This window comes from Myodes glareolus, chromosome 1 (assembly GCF_982192425.1).
Source record: "Myodes glareolus chromosome 1, mMyoGla1.1, whole genome shotgun sequence".
NCBI classification, from domain to species: Eukaryota; Metazoa; Chordata; class Mammalia; order Rodentia; family Cricetidae; genus Myodes; species Myodes glareolus.
In genome coordinates, this window is record NC_142026.1 from 108150078 (window position 1) to 108171285 (window position 21208).

The following is a 21208-nucleotide window of genomic DNA, read 5'->3' on the forward strand; positions in this document are numbered from 1 at the left end:
CACCTCCTCCCCACCTCCCTTAATAAAGAGGAAGGGAGAGGTGGGGAGGGGGAAGTCCAAGGTCCTCCCCCCTCCATCCAGGTCTATAAAGGTGAGCATCCAAACAAACCAGGCTCCCACAAAGTCAGTTCATGCAGTAGAATAAAAACCCAGGCCATTGTCCTTCATTGACAGCCACATTCAGAGTGTCCAGTTTGATCACATGCTCCATCACTCCCAGTCCAGCTGGCCTTGGTGAGCTCCCATTAGATAAGTCCCACCGTGTCAGTGGGTGGGTGCACCCCCTCGTGGTCCTGACTTCCTTGCTCATGTTCTCCCTCCTTCTGGTCCTCATTTGGATCTTGGGAGCTAAGTCCAGTGCTCCAGTGTGGGTCTCTGTCTCTATCTCCATCCACTGCCAGATGAAAAGTTTCAATGGTGATATGATAGATATTCATCAGTGTGGCTATGGGACAAGGCCAGTTCAGGCACCCTTTCCTCTGCTGCCCAAGGAACGATCTGGGGATCTTTCCTTGGACCTGGGAACCCCTCTAGAGTCAAGTCTCTTGCAAACCCTAAAATGACTCCCTTAATTAAGATATTTACTTCCCTGCTCCCATATCCACCCTTCCTCTGATTTTTCTAGAGCTCCAAACCTCCATATTCCTTGTTTCAAAGCTAGAGCCTTTCATCTAATCTGAAAATTAGCCACCTTAAAACTTCTTTACTCTTTAGATCATCATTTGCTTTAGTGTGATAAGGATGTCATGACCCTTATGTTACAGTTGGCTCCCTAAACTAACCCAATTAAAACTTTAAACAGATACTCTATAGCTTATTTCAATGCAAATAGATATAGTTCTTTGCTTAACACACCGACGGAAATATCTCTCCTTCCCATTGGCATAGAGCTTTTTAACTATGTATACAGTGTTCTCCTGCATGTATGCCTACATGCCAGAAAAAGGCTCCAGATCCCATTGTAGATAATGTGAGTCGCTGTGTGGTTGCTGGGAATTGAACTCAAGATGTCTGGAAGAGCAGCCAATGCTCCTAACTTCGGAGTCATTTTACTAGCCTCAGCAGACCTTGGTGCCTTGCTACAAGTAAATCACAATGAAAAGAGCACTTTTGAATTTCTGTGTGCAATGTACCTTTACATACATTTATACAGAGCTAGGGACTAAGTGGCTATTATTTAAAGAATTCCAGGCCCTTGGAAGCAAAGATGTGACTGGAAATCGGTGACACTGGAACTTTTACTGCAATTTTTGCAAGGAAAGCAGCAATCACAAATCAAATACTTCCCTGCACCTTCCAAAGACACAATGGCTCAGTGAGCTGTGTCACTGAACAAGCCGAAAGCTTCCCTTTCATTCACTCATTCAAACCTGCTCACTGGGGAAGTTCATAGAAGTACTAGAGAGACAGTTGCTGCATAAAACTGTTTCTATGGGACTCACGCTGTAGTGAAGGATATATTCTTGGTTCCAATTAGCAAGTTTATGAAACGCTTAGAAGCCTGGACATGTGAGCTAATATACAGGGTAATGGTTTGTTGGTTATTTGTATAGTGTATAATGGTTATACAGTGCATGATCTGAACCCCACACTATGATTCTTCATTAAACATTCTATGCATTGGCCATTGCTATGCCCAGTTCAGTAGGTTGTGTCTTTTCAGTGGTCCCTGTACATGCATCTGTGATGTGTTTATTTCTCTGATGTCCATTAAATAACTAGTGATTTTTAGAACCCCCCCAAATCTAATCATGATCTGTCAACATGTATAGAAAATAAAAGTCATTTGTATGTCTACAATTGGTGAAACACCCCCACAGAATAAATTTTAAAGAAGCCTTAGATGTGACTCGGTTGACAAAGCGCCTCCCACACACGCTCAAGGTCCTGAGTTTGCATCCTCAGAACTCATACAAAAGCTTTATGCTGCAGCCTTGTCTGTAGCCCCAGGGTTTAGAGATGGGCAGATCCCTGAAGCTCCTCAGACAGTCTGCATAGCCAGATCCTTGAACTCTGTGTTCAGTGACAGATGCGGTGTCAAAACTAAGATAAAGATATCTGTTTCAACATATGCACATGTATGGATTTGTAAATGTACCTACTTTGCAGATATGCATTTACCTACCTAAACATGATTATACACTATACACAAGAGCAAACACTCAGGTTCACACACACACACACACACACACACACATACACACACACTTCTCTCTCTGTCTCTCACACACATACACACACATATTAACACACAATCATAAATACACACACTCACATTCACACACACAGAGACAATAATTGAAAACTAAAAACAAAACCAACAATATAATGGTTAACAATTGCACAGCATTTCTTTATGCCTGGCAGTTATAAGCCAAGTCTTTTTTTTTATTATTATTAAATTTCACAGAATCCTGAGTTCTTGTTACCGTGTTGGTTCTGAGTCAGTACTTCCCAGAAAGAATTGAGATGCTACATTTCTAGCAAGCTTCCTGTTGAGACCCATGCTGCTAGAAAATGAGCCACACTTTGAGTACTGAGGAACTATGCAATTTGTTAGAGGCCACACTGCTTGCTCAAAATCTTGTAAGGTTTGTAAGTTGGGATTCGTCTCAGGCAGGCTGTTACCTGGATGTGGTGTGCTTTACCTAGCATGCACATAACAATTAGGAGGAACACAGGTGATTTTTCAGGTCGACAGTCAGGGAACTGGCCATGAACAGAAAATACAGAGGGACAGAGCCAACGGACTAAAGAATATGTGGGAGAGGGAACTGAAAAGATGTGTGTACTGGGATCATGGTGACATGGTGGGTGATAAAATTAGGAAAAGGAGGTTTGAAGCTGGCACTCACTCATGCAAATCAGAAACACGATTTTGGTAGTGTAAGAGATAGTCCCTATACCACTCAAGATCCAAGGCCTGTTAGGTAGATAGGAATTACACTTTAAATATTTCTGTTTAAGTGAATGTGTGTGTGTCTGAACGTATGTATGAGGAGCACATGCATGCAGGAGACCAGGGAAGTCATAGAAGGCATTATTCACCTGGAACTGTAGTTATAGAAGGTTGTGAGCCACTGAGTGGGTGCTGGAAACTGAACCTTGTCATCTGCAAGAGCAGAAAGTGTCTTAACTGCTAAAGTATCTCTCCAGCCCCGCCCCCACGTGCTACTCTTCTAACTTCGCCATGTTGTCTGTGATTCCTCAGTTAGTGACTTAGTTCATTCTGACTGCCATCACAAAATCCAGAGCTGTCTAATTTAAAGGCAAAATAAATGTATGTCATATAGTCCAGGGGCAGCGGGTAGAGGAGGATTAGTGCTTGGTGAAGGTCGATTTGCTGGCTCAAAATCTCATCTCTTTGCTGGATCCCTACATGGTGCATGGGTGAATAAGCTCCCTTGAGTCTCTTTTGCAGGGGCACTGACCCCATTTATGAGGTTTCTGCTACATTCTCTCATCATCTCCCAAAGGCCCCACCTCCTAACACTAATACATTGGACTGTTGAATTTCAGCATAGAAATGTGATGGAGACACAAGCACCGAGACCATAGCACTGCAATGACTCAGTCTCTAGTTTATTTCAAGTGGATGAAGATGGGACCCATAGAATCAAAGGCTTATAGGCTACTCTGTGCATCTTAGAGAACTACACATCTATAAGTTATCGTTAGTATTTATCTATATGAAAAACATATAAAGGCCGAGACTAACATTCTAATTGATTTCATTAAACACGTAGGGGAAGAAGGGTAGGCAGAATACGAATGAGTTTAAAGTACAAAGGAAATAACAGGCAAATGCAAACTCCACATGAAGACATGGCAGTAATTCTCTTCCATTGATTTTCTTCATCTAGGTCAGGAATGAGCTTCATGTAGCTTTGAGACAAGCCATAAATTTCATAGAGAAGTTAGTCTGTTGTCATTTTATGAAATAATCCATTAGGTTTATTCTTGGGAGGAGGTAATTTCTTCTTCTTAAAAGTTATTCTCTCTAACTTCCCTTAAAAATCCCAGCTTTTGAATTTATGGTATTTCCCTAGAGTACAGTTATGCTCACAAAGAACTATTTCTGTGTTCATTCTGGAACTCATCACGTTTTTCTGGTTTAATCTGGCAAACTAGATCCTGGTAGCACATGGCCAGCATGTGCATTGTAGTTAAGATAAAGGTCCCACTTTGATTTAGCAATCCTGTTAACTCACTAGTAACTATCACATTACTTTTCTTTGCCTGGACGGCTTTCTTGAATGGGGAAGAGAAATGACCTGTGTATGCTAGATGTTGAGGAATTCCTAAGAGGGTTGAGTTAAGAGAAGTAAGTTACATCATTGTCATCTGGCCAAACTGTCATTATATACTTTGTTAGTGAATCTGTTATTCAGACAGCTCGGGGGAAATAGGAACCCCCAGTAGAGATGGGTTTTACCCAGATGCTGGTGTAATATCGTTTTCTTTGTATGCTATAGAAAAAGAAAGAGGCTATTGAAAGTGGCAAACGACAGATAGAGAACACTTTAAAGGAGGGCAACGACATACTCGATGAAGCCAACCGACTTGCAAATGAAATCAACGCGGTCATAGATGTAAGTACTGAATAAAGCTCAGAACACAGAGAAAGAATCTGATGACTTAATTCCTTCCCACACAGGCAGCAAAACTCGGTCACAGAAACAAAAGCCTCTATTTGTTTTTGTGTAAGAATATATTATTGCAGTACAGTGTTGGGGACATGCGAGTCATGTTAACAGTTGGAACCTATCTTTATTGGAGTACTTACTTATGCATGCTTGGGTTGGTTTTTTTTTCTACTTCTCTCATTATTTTTCTTATCATGGTGACCAACTCATTCCTTGTTCCTAGGCCAGCACTTACCATCTGTTTTGTCATCTCATATAGCGTTAGTTAAAGGAGAAATGAAAATCTGCAAGTAAACCTTTGGCCTACTGTCTCACACGTTGCATTGGGACATGTGCAGGAATAAGGATACAAAGATCTAAAAGGTCCTAATAGTTTTCACATGTTCAGTTGTTGCTATACAGTAATCTTACAAGAAAAACACTTTTATAAATGGGCTTCATAAAGTTCTATGATTTCTATTAAATAACTGTTTTTATTCTCTATTTGCTGTGCTAGTAGACTGAATGTTTTCTTAAAAAAAAAGAAAAAAAAAACAAGCATATGTGATTGTATCTCCCAGAGAAATTAGGAAATTCAAGGAGGCCTGAGTGAACCTGCTCTTAATGCCGTCTCTTCTCTCTCCGTACCAGTACGTCGAAGACATTCGAACTAAGTTGCCACCGATGTCTGAGGAGCTTAGTGACAAAATAGATGACCTCTCTCAGGAAATAAAGGACAGGAAGCTTGCTGAGAAGGTCTTCCAGGCTGAGAGCCATGCTGCTCAGCTGAATGAGTCGTCTGCTGTGCTTGATGGGTACGCCATGTGTGCTTAGAAATGTCTGCAGAGCTTGACACTCATCCAAAAGTTTAGACAAGCAGAAAGGGCAGAAAATCACTTTCAAGTCTTGATTTCCATAATTATGAACAAAAGAGCCGCATGGCTTTTCTATGGAAGATCCTAATTAAGAGAACGGAGGCATACATCTCCTGGAAAAGTATCAAAAGTCACATTTGAAAGTGAATTCAACTATGCCTGGTTAGGAAACGAACATAGCCTTAGGCTACCCTCACAATATTGTGTTTTGTTCTTTATTAGAAGGCACCGGGGTTGTCTTATTAACATTTTAAATAATACACAAACACTTTCTGCTGTAAACTTCAGTTTTACGTTTCTAATGCTATCTAATCACTTCACTGTTTCCAAGTGCCTCTGAACGTGCAGCCTTATAAACAGCCATTCAGTCTCCTCCCTCTAGAAAGACAGCTCATGTACCACTCTGAAGGAACAGCTCAGAGCTGGATGGTGAACACCTATAACCCCAGCACTCGGGAAGTGGAGAACACAAGTTCAAGGCCAGCTTCAACTGCAGTGTGCTCAAGGCCAGCCTGGTCTATAAGAAACCCTGCAAACATTAAAAAAGAAATTAAATAAATAACAGCTCACTGTAGCTGGGATTATCACGTGGGTCAGAAGAAAGAGAGCTGGAGCTCAGGGTTTGTTTATTGAACAATACTCTAGGTATGGCTGATTTACTTCCTCTACACACACACACACACACACACACACACACACCCCAAAACAGGAACTATTCATCCTAGGAATAATTTTCCAAGGTAAATCTATTTAATATGCACCACATGCAAGTCTGTGTTCTCATCTTTGATAATCATTGATGCAGAAGGAATGCCTGGAAACACAAGCATCCCATGCACGATTAATTTTGGGACAAACTTTCCCCAACCTAGAGCAAAGAGTAGTAGATGAATCAGTGGCCAGTAATCAGTACACCCGGATTCCAAATCTCCCATTAGGAATGTGTTAGTCATGATTTGATTTTTTTTTCCTATGATCTCTTTATGCTTTCTGGGAAGTGTGCCTACTCTGAAGACATTGTAGAATTCATTTGATTAATCGGATACGAGTGCTCTGGAAACTGGAGTGCGCTTTCCAGATAACAGGAAGTACCGTAGCCCTACACACACCTGCCTAATCACATGGTTGCAGCGGCTATCACAGAGGTTTAAGGAGTGGCAGAAAGAATGCTCAGTAGGTCAAGATGCTTGCACCAAGTCTGAAGACCTGCGTTCAATCCCTAAAACCCACAAAACCCACACAGCAGAACTCACTCCCTCAAGCTGTACACATGTGCATATTTGCATCTGTGCATGCATGCTCACACACATGCAGAGAGGGGGGAGGGAGGGAGGGAGGGAGGGAGGGAGGGAGGGAGGGAGGGAGGGAGGGAGGGAGAAGGAAGAGGGAGGGAAGGAGAGATAGAAACAAAATAAATGTAAAAGTATCTTAAAAGACATAGTGGCTATATTTCACAGCAAATCTTGAGTAAAAAAAAAGTTTAAACAGAACAATGCAATGTGATATAATGAAAAGACACATCACTAGGATTTGGAATTAGCCTGATATATTGACCACGATCCTTTAGAAGCTGGGGATTTTATGACTTTACTGTTCTTTATCTGAGTGCTAAAGTTCTTTTCTCCATCTAACCTGACAGAATCCTGGATGAGGCTAAGAACATCTCTTTCAATGCCACTACAGCATTCAGAGCTTACAGTAACATTAAGGACAATATTGATGAAGCTGAGAGAGTTGCCAGAGAAGCCAAAGATCTTGCCCAAGAAGCTACACAACTGGTAAGAAAAAAGAGCATCACATCCTAAGCATGGAAGTTGAGTTCTCTTCATTGTACACTGAGCATGCCTCTCACTCTCATCCCCTCCTATCCTCACCCCTCGCCTGTCCCATTTGTCTGCTTTGTTTCCCTGGACAATTTCATCTCAACTCTCACTTTATATGTATGTGTATACATAATTGATAACACTATATAAAATCTAGATGCTGAGAACCAGGAAATACATACAATATTTGCTTTTCTGAGACTGACTTATTTCACTTAATGTTATTATCTCCAGTTGTAGCCATTGTTCCCTAAATAACTTAATTTTATTTTTCTTTGTGGATGAAAAAAATCCTATTGTGTACACGCACCACATTTTCTTTTCCAATTCTTCTATTGATTTCTCAGGTTGTGTCTATAGCTACTGAAGGCATAAGTCACAAAACAATCCCACATCAGTTTGGAATTATGATTAATAAAAGGGTTATTTATTTAAAGGAAAAACTTACAGATCACTGTCCTAGACAACAGCCCTCTGCATGACCAGGAAAAGGAGTCTAGTAGCTGGAAGCAGAGTCCGAAGAAGCAAGAGAGAGGGAGAAAGAGCTCACAGCTACCACTGCTTTAAAAAGCAACAGAGACCACGCCCAAGTGGGCAGGTATCTTAAATGCTATTGGCTGAAGGAGCGGAAGGAGTTCCCACAGCAAGCTATAATAGTCAAATCCTTTTAAAATTAGTTTTCAAACTTAAATGAGACATTATAAACCTAGTAAATTGGAGTAGTTGCCGAGTCCTTACTGAAAATCTCATAAAAAATCCAACTCAAGTATTTTCTCACTATCTATAACCTCAGTACTCACCCACTACTTACTACTGTCAGTTCAGAGTTCAGAGGTCACTGCCCAATGCCAATCAGATTTGTGATGCAGTTCACAAAATTAAAAATAAGCAAACATAATATTCTAAATGGAGAACTTTAATCACCATTAGTTCAAACAACATTGATTTTGAAAAGTATCCTGCACAGAGTACTTCTCTTTTCAATCGCCATTGAGTTGAGTTTAGCTGTCAAGTGCACTTTTAAAAACTATATCTGATCATATGTTTCTAAAGTATACAGACTAATTTTATGAGCTGAATATCCTCTATCTTTTAGTCATTGTTCAAAGTGTGTTAAAAGTATGCAGCTAGTATTTTAGAGCTTTGGGATTCTAAGTTGAACAACCTACCTTCAGGATCTTTATCTTCAGTCATGGAAAACTTCGTTCACTGTATGTAGAGCAGCATTGTGCAAGCAATTTCTCCAGTAAGTGTCCCTCAGACTGCTTTAGGTGAAGAAATGCCTCATGGGAATTCCTGGTGAAGTACAAGGCCCAGAACAGTGGCTAAAATCATTTTTGCTTTACAGAGATTCTACAAGTACATCAATAATTTGGAGGGAATACACCTACTGGAAATTTGTGAAATAAATGTGCATAAACTAGGACTTGCAAGAGACGGATTGACATTCCCCTGGCTTTGATACTAAGCAAAAACATTTTCTTGATTATGTGGGACATCTGTTGTCTGAGGTTTCTGTCCTGCCTGGTTCCCGCAGCAGTCGTTAAGTCCCAAAGAAATTACACAGAGGTCTAAATTAGTTATAAACTGATTGGCCTCATAGATAAGACGTCTTATTAACTCTTAAATTTATATTAGCCCATTATTCTTGCTTTTTAGCCACGTGTCTCGGTACCTTATTTGGCAAGGCAGTCACATCTTGCTTCTTCTATGGCTGGGTCATGACTGCAGACTGCTCTTCCCTCTTCCCAGTATTCTTGTTGCTCTGCCTCTACTTCCTGCCTGTTCACCCCACCTATACTTCCTGCCTGGCTACTGGCCAATCAGCATTTTATTAAAAATGATACAAGAGACAGGATAAAAGACCATTGTCCCACAGCACTTTCAGACTGACAATCCCCTGGCTTTGATACTGAGCAAAACCATTTTCTTGACTATGTGGGATAACAGAAATAATTATCACATTCTGTAGGAAAATTATGGTCATAATGAAAACATCATTATGCTTCCCACAATTGCTACCATTAGCGTTTTCTCTGGCATGGGCTAAACTAATGCCATATACTATATTTCTCTCTTTCCAGATTTAATATGCTGTCCTTATTCTTAAGAGTTTCCTGCATGTATACAATGAAATGTGATATTATCCACCTCTCATTTCTTCCTCTAATCCCTTATATTCTACCATCAAGTATCATTCTCTCTTCACCTTTCCTCCTCATTTCTTTATAACCTAGTCCATCAAATTAGTGGTATGAAACCATCCAATAAAGTATGGGGAAATTATCAGTTTCTTATTCAAAATACTGATATTATCAATGAAGAAATTATCCTTACAAAATGCTAATTTTAAATCTAACATAAATTTAATTATTTAAATAGATACGTTATAATTTTAAGAACCTAATTTACCACTATTAATGACATTGTTTTGTTTAATAACTATTTTTAGCCTCTAACATATTGTTTAGCAAGTAGTGGCATGTTTTTCATGATACATTAGTATATTTATACATATTCATAATTCCTATATTGTTTAAATTTTTACTATTGTAATCATTTCTTCTTGTCTAATGTTTTGTGCTAAAGCACTATTTAATACTATTAATTTACATATAGGAAACCCTCATGGTTATGCTGACATAAAATTTTTCACTTCTTATATATATAGACTAACAACCCCCAATAAAGGTCATTTTCCTTTATTTTTATTTTTTCTCTTTCTAAAGACTACAAAAGTAATGAAACTTTTGAAAACTGTGTGTCAAAGAGAATCAATTGTTGATCTTATAGCTATCAGGAAATTACTGTCCTGAGTAATTTGTTGGGGCAGGTTCCATGAACAGAAAATGTAGGGCTTTAATCTTAAGAGATCATTATAATATAGTTTATCTCTTTTGGAAAATTAACATATTTGTGAAACATTCAATTGAGCAGTTACCTAACAGCTCATAAACCTAAAATTAATATTATTTAATTTTATTAATTTATTATATACTTAATATAAATAAATATATATTTAATTAATATAATTTATTATATAATCTGAAAGGAGATGAGGAAAAGCAGTATGGGAGAGCCCACTACTCATGTGAAATATATTTAGCAAAAAATGGAATGTTTATAATAAATTATAAAGAATAATCAAAGAAACAGAGTAGATACTTGCGCTAGAGAAAGATCTATTAAAGAAGTAGTAGAAGAATTCATTGAGATGCTGAAGAAGATGGTGGTGAATTGAGAAAGAAGAACACATTGAAAATACCATTGGAAAAAACTAAGTGAATGGTTGATGTAAGCTCTAGGCATAATGGAGGTGACATTTTATTTTATTTTGTATTGATTTTATTGAGCTATATATTTTCTCTGCTCTCCTCCCTTCTTCCTCTTTCCTCCCCTTCAACCCTCTCCCATGTGCCACATTTGCCCATGAGATCTTGTCCTTTTCTACTTCTCATGTAGGTTAGATCCATGTATGTCACTTTTAGGGATCTCACTGTTGTCTAGGTTCTCTGGGATTGTGATTTTTAGGCTGGTTTTTTTCGCTTTATGTTTTAAAACCACTATGAGTGATTACATATGATAATTGTCTTTCTGAGTCTGGGTTAGGAGATGGCATTTTAAAATCAACTTCGTTCCTTTAGAATAAATCTATATATCAACATAGATAATTAAGACTGAAACTGAAATGAAAATATAAGAAGTTGATTTTTTTTTTTTTTTGGTTTTTCGAGACAGAGTTTCTCTGTAGCTTTGGAGCCAAGAAGTTGATTTTTATAAGCAGGCAGATGCCATATTCAAGTTGACAATATGCTATTATTATATAAGAAAAACAGCCATTTGTATCAGAACATAAGTTCTTTAAATGTCAAGATGAAATATCACTAAGAACTGAGGCATTATGTGGAAAAATAATATTATATTTATATTGGTATAGAGTGCAAAATAAATTATATATTATAAAATATTCATTTCTCTCAGTCCAGTCTTTCGGAGCTTAGTACTCCTCTTTAATATATACAACTAAAAAGAGAAAGGAACTGTGGTACTTTTTTGATAAAGGAATATAGAAATCTAGTAATTACTTTTCTAAAATTAATTGCTTGGCTTTGAATCCTATAGAATCATCCTACCAGGTGCTAAAGAGATGGCTCAACATCTGGGTCTTCCAGAGGACCCAGGTTCAGTTCCCGTTACCCACATTGGCTCATAAGTCTAACTCTAGGGCAACTAATGTCTTCCTCTGGCTTCCACGAGCACTGCATTCAAGATGCACACACATACACATAACCAAAAATACTAACAATAGCTGTGTTGTCAAAGAACCTACCATAATCAAGAATTGATATCTTAAATTTCCGTACTATACTGACACTTAAAACATGCACCATCATGAGAAAGATAAGATTCTTGAAAGTGTGTGAATAGATTTCACATGTTGTTGGGCATCTTAAGTGATCACACAAAAATGTTCAACTTCATTGACACTAAGGATGAACCCTTCCTTGTCCTCTACTACAGTTGAGGTCTCACGTACTGTGTGTACTTAACTAGAGAACACAAAGCGTAATGTATATGAACCCCATAGCCATGGTCTTATATATAATAGAGTCACCACACTGCCTATACGTCCTCCATCCTTCCGCTAAGGCAATGAAATGTGCTGCCTTAGTCTCTATTATCTGGAAGTCCTAGTCTTCTCTAGGAGCTTGCCTTTGTAAAGATTACTTTTACTATCCATGGAAACCGAACTGGAGTCTCCCCCCACCTTCTCTTTCTCTGTCTCTGTCTCTGTCTCTGTCTCTGTCTCTGTCTCTGTCTCTCTCTGTCTCTCTGTCTCTCTCTCTCTCTCTCTCTCTCTCTCTCTCTCTCTCTTTCTCTCTCAAGTTCCTTCCTCTTTCTGTTGTATTCTTTTTCCTCTTCCTTCTCCTCATCTTCTTCTTCCTCCTCTATATCCACTTCATATTGGGAGCATGGAGAACTTGGGAGAGGGTTGAAAGGGAGGGGAGAGGCAGGAAGGCGAGCAGAGAAAATTGTGAAGCTCAATAAAAGTCAATTAAAAATTTAAAAATAAATAAATAGAAATTTAATCATGGTTTTAAAGTAACACTATAGCAACATCTGAACTAGAGCATCTTACACGTTTATTGATTCCTTTCACCTGAGGAAGTTTTACATGATCCCAGTTTATAGATATTATATATTTTTTTCAGAAAAAACCTTTTATTTTAAAATAAATATATGACATACTTTCAGTAAATGTTTGACATATATTATTTGATATATATTATTTTAAAATAAATGTGTAATATATATCAAACATTTACTAATGGTAAATCATAAATTTACTTTAAAATAATAGTGTTATATAATATAATTTTACTAATCATAAAACATTAAACAAATTTGCATAATAATATTTATGCCCTGGTTTATTTTTAGATAAATCATGGCTCAATGTTTAATATAGCAGAATATAGAAAATCTTCAACATTTTTCAGACATAATTAATATTTTATTTTATAATTAGCAATACTGAGAACACTACTTCACATGAGCATATACTCAAAATGGCAAAAGTATGTTTAGTGACTTTTAAGAAATTCTAGGAAATTCTGTCCTAGTACCAAACAAAATTTTATATAATGATGTTTTATGCAATTTAAGTCAGCAATTCAAGCAACACAGTTAAAAATCAAACTCTCTAACATAATAAATCAAAAGCATAATAATTTGTTACCAACATATGGAGCATAGAAAACATTAAAACTTTTTCTTTCTTTTTCTATAAACCATTGCATTTATATAAAAGCAGAAGACATCTGTATAAACAAAATATTGCAATCTGTGAAACACAATAGTCTCAAATATGGATGGTGGTGTTTCACTGGTGGAGTGTGGTGTGTCAGAATCCACATGCAGAGTGTGTTTAGCACGTGTTCAGAACCAAAATTGCAGTAAAACAGCAGCGTGGCACCACACAGACATACCTGGGATTCATTTTTACATGTTTGACTTTGAATTAAGGTTTAGTTAGTGCACATGCAGAGACTTTTTACTGCTGTCAAACTTTTAGTGGTCCTCACATTGCACAAACCATGGCTTAAGAAGCAAAGATAGGATAGCTTTTAATCAGAACCTGGGAACTGTAGCCTAGTCACACTGAAACCAGAAAAACCACCACAAAAAGCTAAACATGTCATATAAGAAGAAGGAAAAACAAAATGATCAGAAGAACAATCCTTAACCTATTCCATAAAAGGCAAGACAGATGCAAATGGGAAATCATCACATCTATGTGAACATGTGTATACATGTGATGAAAATATGATAGAATTTAATTAATCCAATTACAGAAGTCTGAATAGCCTTCCTTAGTTGCTGCAAACAATTCCAGAAATTTCAAAGCCTGGACACAAGGCAAGTCTGTGTCTTAAACCACAGTTCAATGTGCAAGATCCAGTCATTGTCTTCCCTGCAGCTAACACCACATTACACACACTCCAAGACTGTTCTGACAGAGAGGAGAAGAAAGATTCCAACTCTCTCCGCAGAGTGCATAACCTGAGCATATGTGGTCTAGAGTGCATTGACCCAATAGGTAGCTCTCCAGTCTAGCCATATGAGGGGCTGAGAATAAAGAAAGCACAAAAATGTTGATGACAATCAACAGTTTGCAACACAAGTTGTCTTTATAATTAAATACAAAAGACTAAAATGTTCCATCAGGTTAAAGTGATTTTCATACTGTATTAAAATTGTTATAGCTTACACAAAATACCACTACTCTGTGAGGATACAGAAAGATTGCAAATTAAGGGCCAAAAAAGATAATAAAAGAGGGAAACGAATGAGAAAAAATGCAGAAACACACTGTAATAATACCAATCTCATGAGCTTTAAAGTTTCCCAAAGGAGTTATTACGGAACAATAGTAAACTCACTAGAATAGAATGAAAAGAATGATTTAGCAGGAAAAGTCAAGCAGGGCAAATTCCCAAGGTCCTAACAGAAGAGCCTAAAGAATAAATAAAAACAGACACATCAGAATGAGAAAAATTCATTATTTCAGCCATGAGGGCCTTTAGCATGTCTCTGAAACACTGACAGGTCAGGCAGAGAAATGGGGGCACACAGGTTTGAAGATACCATAGACAGGATTAGTGAAAGGCTTTATCGCATCTTGCAACAGTCAGATAATGGATTCGGTATGCCTCAGTAGTCAAAGTACAAATAGAATTTAACAGAAGGACTGTGAAGTAGAGCTCAAAGTATGTACCAGAAACACAATGTGATCTGATGTCATCCAGCATGCGTATTGTTGTCACAGACAGAAAAATTATAAACTGACAAAAATTATATTAAACTGTTAGAACAAGTTCATCATGAGGCTAGAGAGATGGTTCAGGGGTTAAGAATATTGGCTGTTCCTGCAAGGTTCTGTTCCCAGCACCCACATGACAGCTCACAACTCTCTGTAGCTCCCATTCCAGAGGATCCAAGGGCTGCATTTGACTTCCACATTTACCAGGAATGCACACATGGTATAAACGCAAACATTTGCACGTATACAAAAGACAAATCTAAGTTCAAAATATAAAACATACTTTCAAATATTTCAAGAGTCAAAGGACCCAGAATACTTTGAAATCACTGAATACTTAACCCAGCAAAAATAACTTGACAAATTACGGAATGCAAATAAACTGGTAATTATCGAAAGATGCTGGAAAAAGATAGAGAAGAACTAATTAAATCTAAAGTTCTGTTAAACTCATTTAAAAAGTATGAAAGAAATAAACATAAAAGCAGAAATTAATGACATAGAAAAAAATCAGTAGAATTAACAAAACAAAAGCTGATTCTTCAAACAAATTGGAACATAAACAGGGAAGGCAGGGAATATTAAACAAAGGAGTAGGATTAGGAATGAATAGTTCATAGCTATTGATACCATGCAGATTCAAAAACTCAACATGTATGCACTAGAGTCCCCAGTAGCTTTATTTGGATAAATCTAAATATTCAGAAGTAGTGAAAAATAAATCTAAAGCAATTTTTTTCAAAAGAAAGACCACAGACTTCCAAAGAATTCTATCAAATAATTTATATCAGTAGACCACAACTTATCTACTAGCAAATGATAAAGTTTGCCATCAATTCAAGAACCCCCTAAAGCACAACAATAGAAGGCAAGGGTCCCCAGCTTATTTTGTAAAAGTGAAAAAAAAATCTTCAGTGCAAAACTCTGTGTCAAACAGTAATTTTTGTTATTGTTTTTAAGATTTGTTTTTATTTTTGTTTATTTACATTTTTTCTGTGTTTGTGAATGTATGCTATGTATGTCTGAGTACCTGCAGAGACCATAAGAGGATGCTATGGAGTAGGATTTACAAGGAGCTTGGGTGCTACCTGGCATGGTTGCTGAGATTCAAACTCAGGTCCTGTGCAAGAGTAGTATGTGCTCTTGACTGTTCAGCCATTTTCCCAACTCTCTTCTCTTCTCTTCTCTTCTCTTCTCTTCTCTTCTCTTCTCTTCTCTTCTCTTCTCTTCTCTTCTCTTCTCTTCTCTTCTCTTCTCTTCTCTCCTCTCCTCTCCTCTCCTCTCCTCTCCTCTTTTCCCTTGTCTTCTCTTCCTTCCTTTTTTTCTTCCTTTCTTTTTTATGTTTATGAATATACATATATGTAAATACCAATCCTTTAAATAGAAATAAGGAACTTCAAATAAAGCATTATCACCTGTATTGGAACATAAAGGACTAGGGCTCCAGATGAATAGAGCAGCACTATCCTGTTTTTGATATGGAGAATGAGAGTGCTCATGTCTACATTTCTCCTCTTCCCTGTATGTTTAAACTATCTTCTAGTTAAATGGTTTAATTAAAACAAAAATAAAGAGAAAATTTTAAAACAGGCCTATAAGATAGTCTTAATTATTTTTTATTTAGAAACGTAAGACTAAAATGGTTCTGGAAGCCAAGGGTTTTTTACATTCTGTAAATTCATAATGCACATGTGTTTGCATATCTGTACATTTTAGGAGGGGAGCTGATCATTTCAAGCTACAATCCCCCCCATTTCTCACTTTTGGGAGCTACCACTTCTAGATGATATAAATATCTCTTCTTTTTTATCTCCTGGTGCTATCCTGCAAGTGTGGATTTCGTCCTTGCATGGGACACTATCATTTTAATGTCACTGTGATAAGTGAGTTCTGGTTCACTTACAGCACATGATCTCCATTTTTATTCACTCTACATCAGATCTTTTGTTATTGGCTTTTTAAATGATGCAGATATCCTAACAGTGTCTTTTCCTGTTCATGCTGGTGGATTCCACATTCATTGAGATAATGGAGGATGATGGCCTGTGTACTCTCAACCTTTCCTTTTGCTCACTTCTTTGTTCCTTCTCTCAACTCCTATTATTTTAACTGTAATTTTGTCATTGTAAGCAATACTTAGATTTTTATGTCTACCCACTGTTGTTCTAAGAGCATTAATGAAAGAACTTTTTCTTACAAGCCATTTGCTTTCCTTAATGGATGCTCTGGTTGTCCTTCCCCAGGATGGGAGGTGAAGATGGGGGGTGGGGCACTCTGCAGGAGGGAATGATAGATAACAGTGAAATACCTCTTTTTGTTCTTGAGGCAGACTCTGATCCTTGACCTCCCCTCTTGTTTCTGTGTGCTGTTGTGTTCCAGATTCTGTGAATTCATGCCCTGCCTTATTGTCTATATGAAGACTGTCATAAATTCCTGTAGATGATAAAGGGACAAGAAAAACCCACAGAGTCATATTGATATGGCTAGAAAAGGGTGTTTATTTAGAGTTTCTTTGGCTGTGAAGAGACACCATTATCATGGCTGTAGATGGAAGTTTCTGACCTACCTGGTCCAACAGTCATCCAGTCCCAAATAAGCACACAGAGTTTTATATTATTTATAAACTGATTGGCCTATTGATCAGACTTATTACTGACCATCTCTCACAACTTACACTAACCCATAATTCTTATCTATGTTTGGCCATGTGCCTTGTTACCTTTTCTCAGTAAGTCATTCTCATCTTGATTCTTCTATGACTGACTTGCAACTGCATTTCTGCCTTTCCTCTTCTCAGAATTCTCCTAGTCTGCTTGCCCCACCTATACTTCCTGCCTGGCTACTGGTCTATCAGTTTTTTATTAAACCAATATGAGTGACATATTAAATCTTTAGTGTTCAAGAGCATTACCCAACAACCACAGCAACTCTTACAAAGGAAAACATTTAATTGAGGCTGACTTACAGTTTCAGAGGTTTAGTCCATTATCATCACAGCAAGAAGTGTGGCAGCATGCAAGCAGACATAGTACTGGAGAAGGAGCTGAGAGTTCTACATCTGGATCCACAGGCAGCAGGAAGTGAAATTCAAACTCTGGTCAGGCTTGAGCTTCTCAAAGGCACACACTAGTGACATACCTCCTCAAAGTCATGCCTCTTCCAACAAGGCCTGCTGATAGTGTCATTCCTTATGGATCTATGGGAGGCATTTTTTATTTAAGCCACCAGGGTCCATCATGCAGAAGGAAAGATTCCTGTGCTGAGTTGATGGCCTCTTTGGTCTTCTCCATAGAGATCCATCTTACTGCTATTCCCCAGTGGCCTGCCTTGCAGTCTTGGTACTGTCTTGTCAATAACCAATCCTTTGGTGAAAATTCAAATTTTAATACATATATATCATATTCACATTATACTTTTTCCATTGCAAAAAGAAAATTTGGGGATTTTTAATTGTCCACTGATTATGGTCTGAAATAGGAAAGTCACCCTGCTTAATTCAATATGCCACGGTATATATGGCACTGGGCAGTAATCAGGCCATTTCTCTTGGCCCTAGGATGGAAGCTTGGTGTGCTACCCCAGCATCTGCAACTTTTATGTGTAGACTTAGGCAGGTCTGAGATTCTATCAGCTCTCTGCTCTAAGGAATCTATTTCAGTGGCTCCTCTCTCTTCCTTTTCTGACTAATAAAGGCAGTTTTTATTTCTTCTTTTCACAGAAGGCAGTATCTCCAGATTTAAAATTAATGCTGTCAACAGATTTCTTAGTGAACAGAAACCTGAATAACCAAAATTTACCCTGAATTGTTTACTTAATTTTACACAGTGTTCTGTGATCGTCATATAGGTGGTGCCTTGTATAAATTAGTGACTGCTAAACACCAGCTGCCTCCTCTGTGTCCGAACAATGGAACTAGAAATATAGAACAGTGATGACACCGATTTTAAGAATTAATGGAACTTCTATATTGACACATAATATAGGGAAGCTGAGCAGAGAAGAAAATTACAAAGAAAAAGTCTTACCTTTTCCTGTAGTTCGAGGTCCCATCTGAATATCTTTGTGAATCTAACTGTCCTGTATGATGTTTATTGATCGGTCAGATGGTATGCTTTAAACTCCCAATGGAATTAGGAGAAGACATTAGTGGGTGAGACTGAGGATTAGATTTTCATCTCAGACTGAACTCCTATGGTTCAGGCAGTGATCTGTCACTAGGCAGTTTCTTTCCCAGAACACAATGCAGTCTGAGTTGTCCTTCACTGACCACATTCTTATAGTATGTGCAGTTCCTATAACTTACAACTTTGCTTCTAAGTTTTCTTACTTTTCACTGAAAACTAAAACGTGTATATGTAACGTGCATTTTGGGTTCAATTCTCGTAAGTGTGAGGTACTGGCTTGTGGCTTTACTTTGCATTCCCTTGGTGGTTAATGATACTGCATATTCTTTCCATAAAACTGGTGCCTTTCTCTGAGGCACATCCAGCTCTTTGCTTATTTTTGTTTGTTTTTTCTTATTCTTTGGACATTTGAGCTCCTTTATTTTTGGTACTAATTCTTCATCAGATGTATGGTTTGCAAATATTCCCTCCCGTTCAATAAACTCCTTTTCTGCACTGAAGACTTTTAGTCTGAGCTTCTCTCCAGTGGTTTTGTTTTCACATCATGATTCTATGCTTTCTCTGACATCTCTCTCAAAAAACATCATGCGGGCCGCAGGTGCAGAACGCTTCTTTTATGCTCCCTCAGCTTCTTTTGTAGCTTCATTTCTATTTAGGTTTTAATCCCCAGTTAGTTCCTTCTCTGTTACTGTAATGAAGTACCTGAGGCTGAGAAACACAGAGAAATGGGTTTTATTTATTCATAGCATTGGAGAGTGCAATTCCCAAATTAGATGCCATCATAAATACAGCGTCCTGAGGCTCAGCAAGCTTGTGGCGTCTTGGTGGGAGCATGTGTAAGAGAATGAGATTGTATGGTAAAGACAAAAGAGCTTGAAGAAAGGTACGGCTTGTTCTTTAACATCAACCCCTTGTAAGAACTAATACAATCCTACAGCAATACACTAATTCCTTCTGTAGCAGCATTTTTGATGGCTTCCCAGAGGTTTTAAGGTTTACTGTTTTAACTCTTTGTTTCATACATGCATATCATGCACAGGGCCCTATCTCCTAATTGTCTAGTAAACTCTTAATACTGGTATATAGGCCGGTAGTTCTTAACCTTCTTAATGCTGGGACTTTTTCCTTATGTTATGATGACCCCCCAGCCATAACTGTAATTTTGCTCCTGTTATGAATCACAATGGAAATATATGATATACAAGATAGCTAATATTCAATCCGAAAGGGGTTGCAGCCCACATGTTGAGAACCACTGATATAAGCCAACCTTCCAGGCATGAATCCTTGGCAGACAAATCACATAAGATTTTTTGCAAATTCGTTTTGCATTGATTTTTCTACATGATGTGACGTGGGATCTATGCTAGCTTAGTATGTATGGCTAGCTAGTTATCACAAGTTTTTTCTTGAAGAGATTGTACTTTTCCTGTTGTGTGTTCCCGGGTTGTTTGACAAGGCTCTACTGACCACCAGAGTATGTGTTTGCTTCTGAGAACACCTTGTCTATGTTCCAACTTTCTGGTATCTTGATACTTTGACTACTATTGTCATGGAGTATATTTTGAAGTCAAGTAATATTATGGCTTCAATTTTATTCTGCCTGTTCAAGACTTCTCATGTTATTCAGGAAGAACAGCCATATATCCGTGCAAAACTCTGGTAGTATTTTTTTTTTTATCTGTAGAAGATGTTGTTGGAATTTTTGTAGGGAATGTATTCAAACTGTAGATCAGCTTTGGAAATATGGTTGCTTTACTCTTCCAACCCAACAAGGCAGGCATCTCCTGCCTACTTGTGTGCCTTTAAATTTGTTTTATCGGTATCTTAAAGCTTTCAGTGTACAGATCTTTCCTTTTCATGGCTAAATATTTTCTTAAAGCTCTCTTTCATTATTCTCCTTATATTTTGTTTCATCCCCTTAGGGAGTAGATTGCTCAAAAGCTTTGATTTCTTCATTTGTTAATTTTATTTGTTTAATTTCTTCTTCAGATAGGTTATTGCTAATATAGAAGTGCCCTGAATTTTTTTTAAAGTTGATTTTTTAATTGACTCACGTTTTATCATGTGTAGCATGATGTTTGGAAGTTCATATCCATCATGGAATAACTAAAATTAGGTGATAATAAAAGTGTCACTGCCTTGCGGTAAAAGCAGGTAAGATCCATTCCCTTCACAGTGTCTCTAGAGTACAATAGGCCATCATCAACCATAGGCCCCCGTGCACAGTTGGAGATCCCATCTCTCCTGTCCAGCCTACATATCTCCATCTGTTTTCAACCACACCTCTAATTATGACCCATTTACCTCTATAAGACCAAAACCAGATGCCACAAAGTGGTGAGATCTTAGACTTTTGTCTGTCTGCACCTGACTAATATCTCCAAGGCAGTATCCTGCATATTCATTCACACCATCACAAGGGAATTTTTTTAGT

At 37.8% G+C, this 21208-nt stretch overlaps 1 protein-coding gene across 3 annotated transcripts in view; it reads left to right on the plus strand.

The window, feature by feature from the left end:
• Positions 1-21208, plus strand: part of Lama2 (laminin subunit alpha 2) — a 597153-nt gene that overhangs the window by 479213 nt on the left and 96732 nt on the right. For all 3 annotated transcript variants that reach the window (XM_085689751.2, XM_085689745.2, XM_085689747.2), the window contains 3 exons: positions 4476-4592; positions 5277-5440; positions 7140-7278. In XM_085689751.2, coding sequence (XP_085545877.2) covers positions 4476-4592; positions 5277-5440; positions 7140-7278 — 420 coding nt within the window. The remainder of the gene's footprint in view (positions 1-4475; positions 4593-5276; positions 5441-7139; positions 7279-21208) is intronic.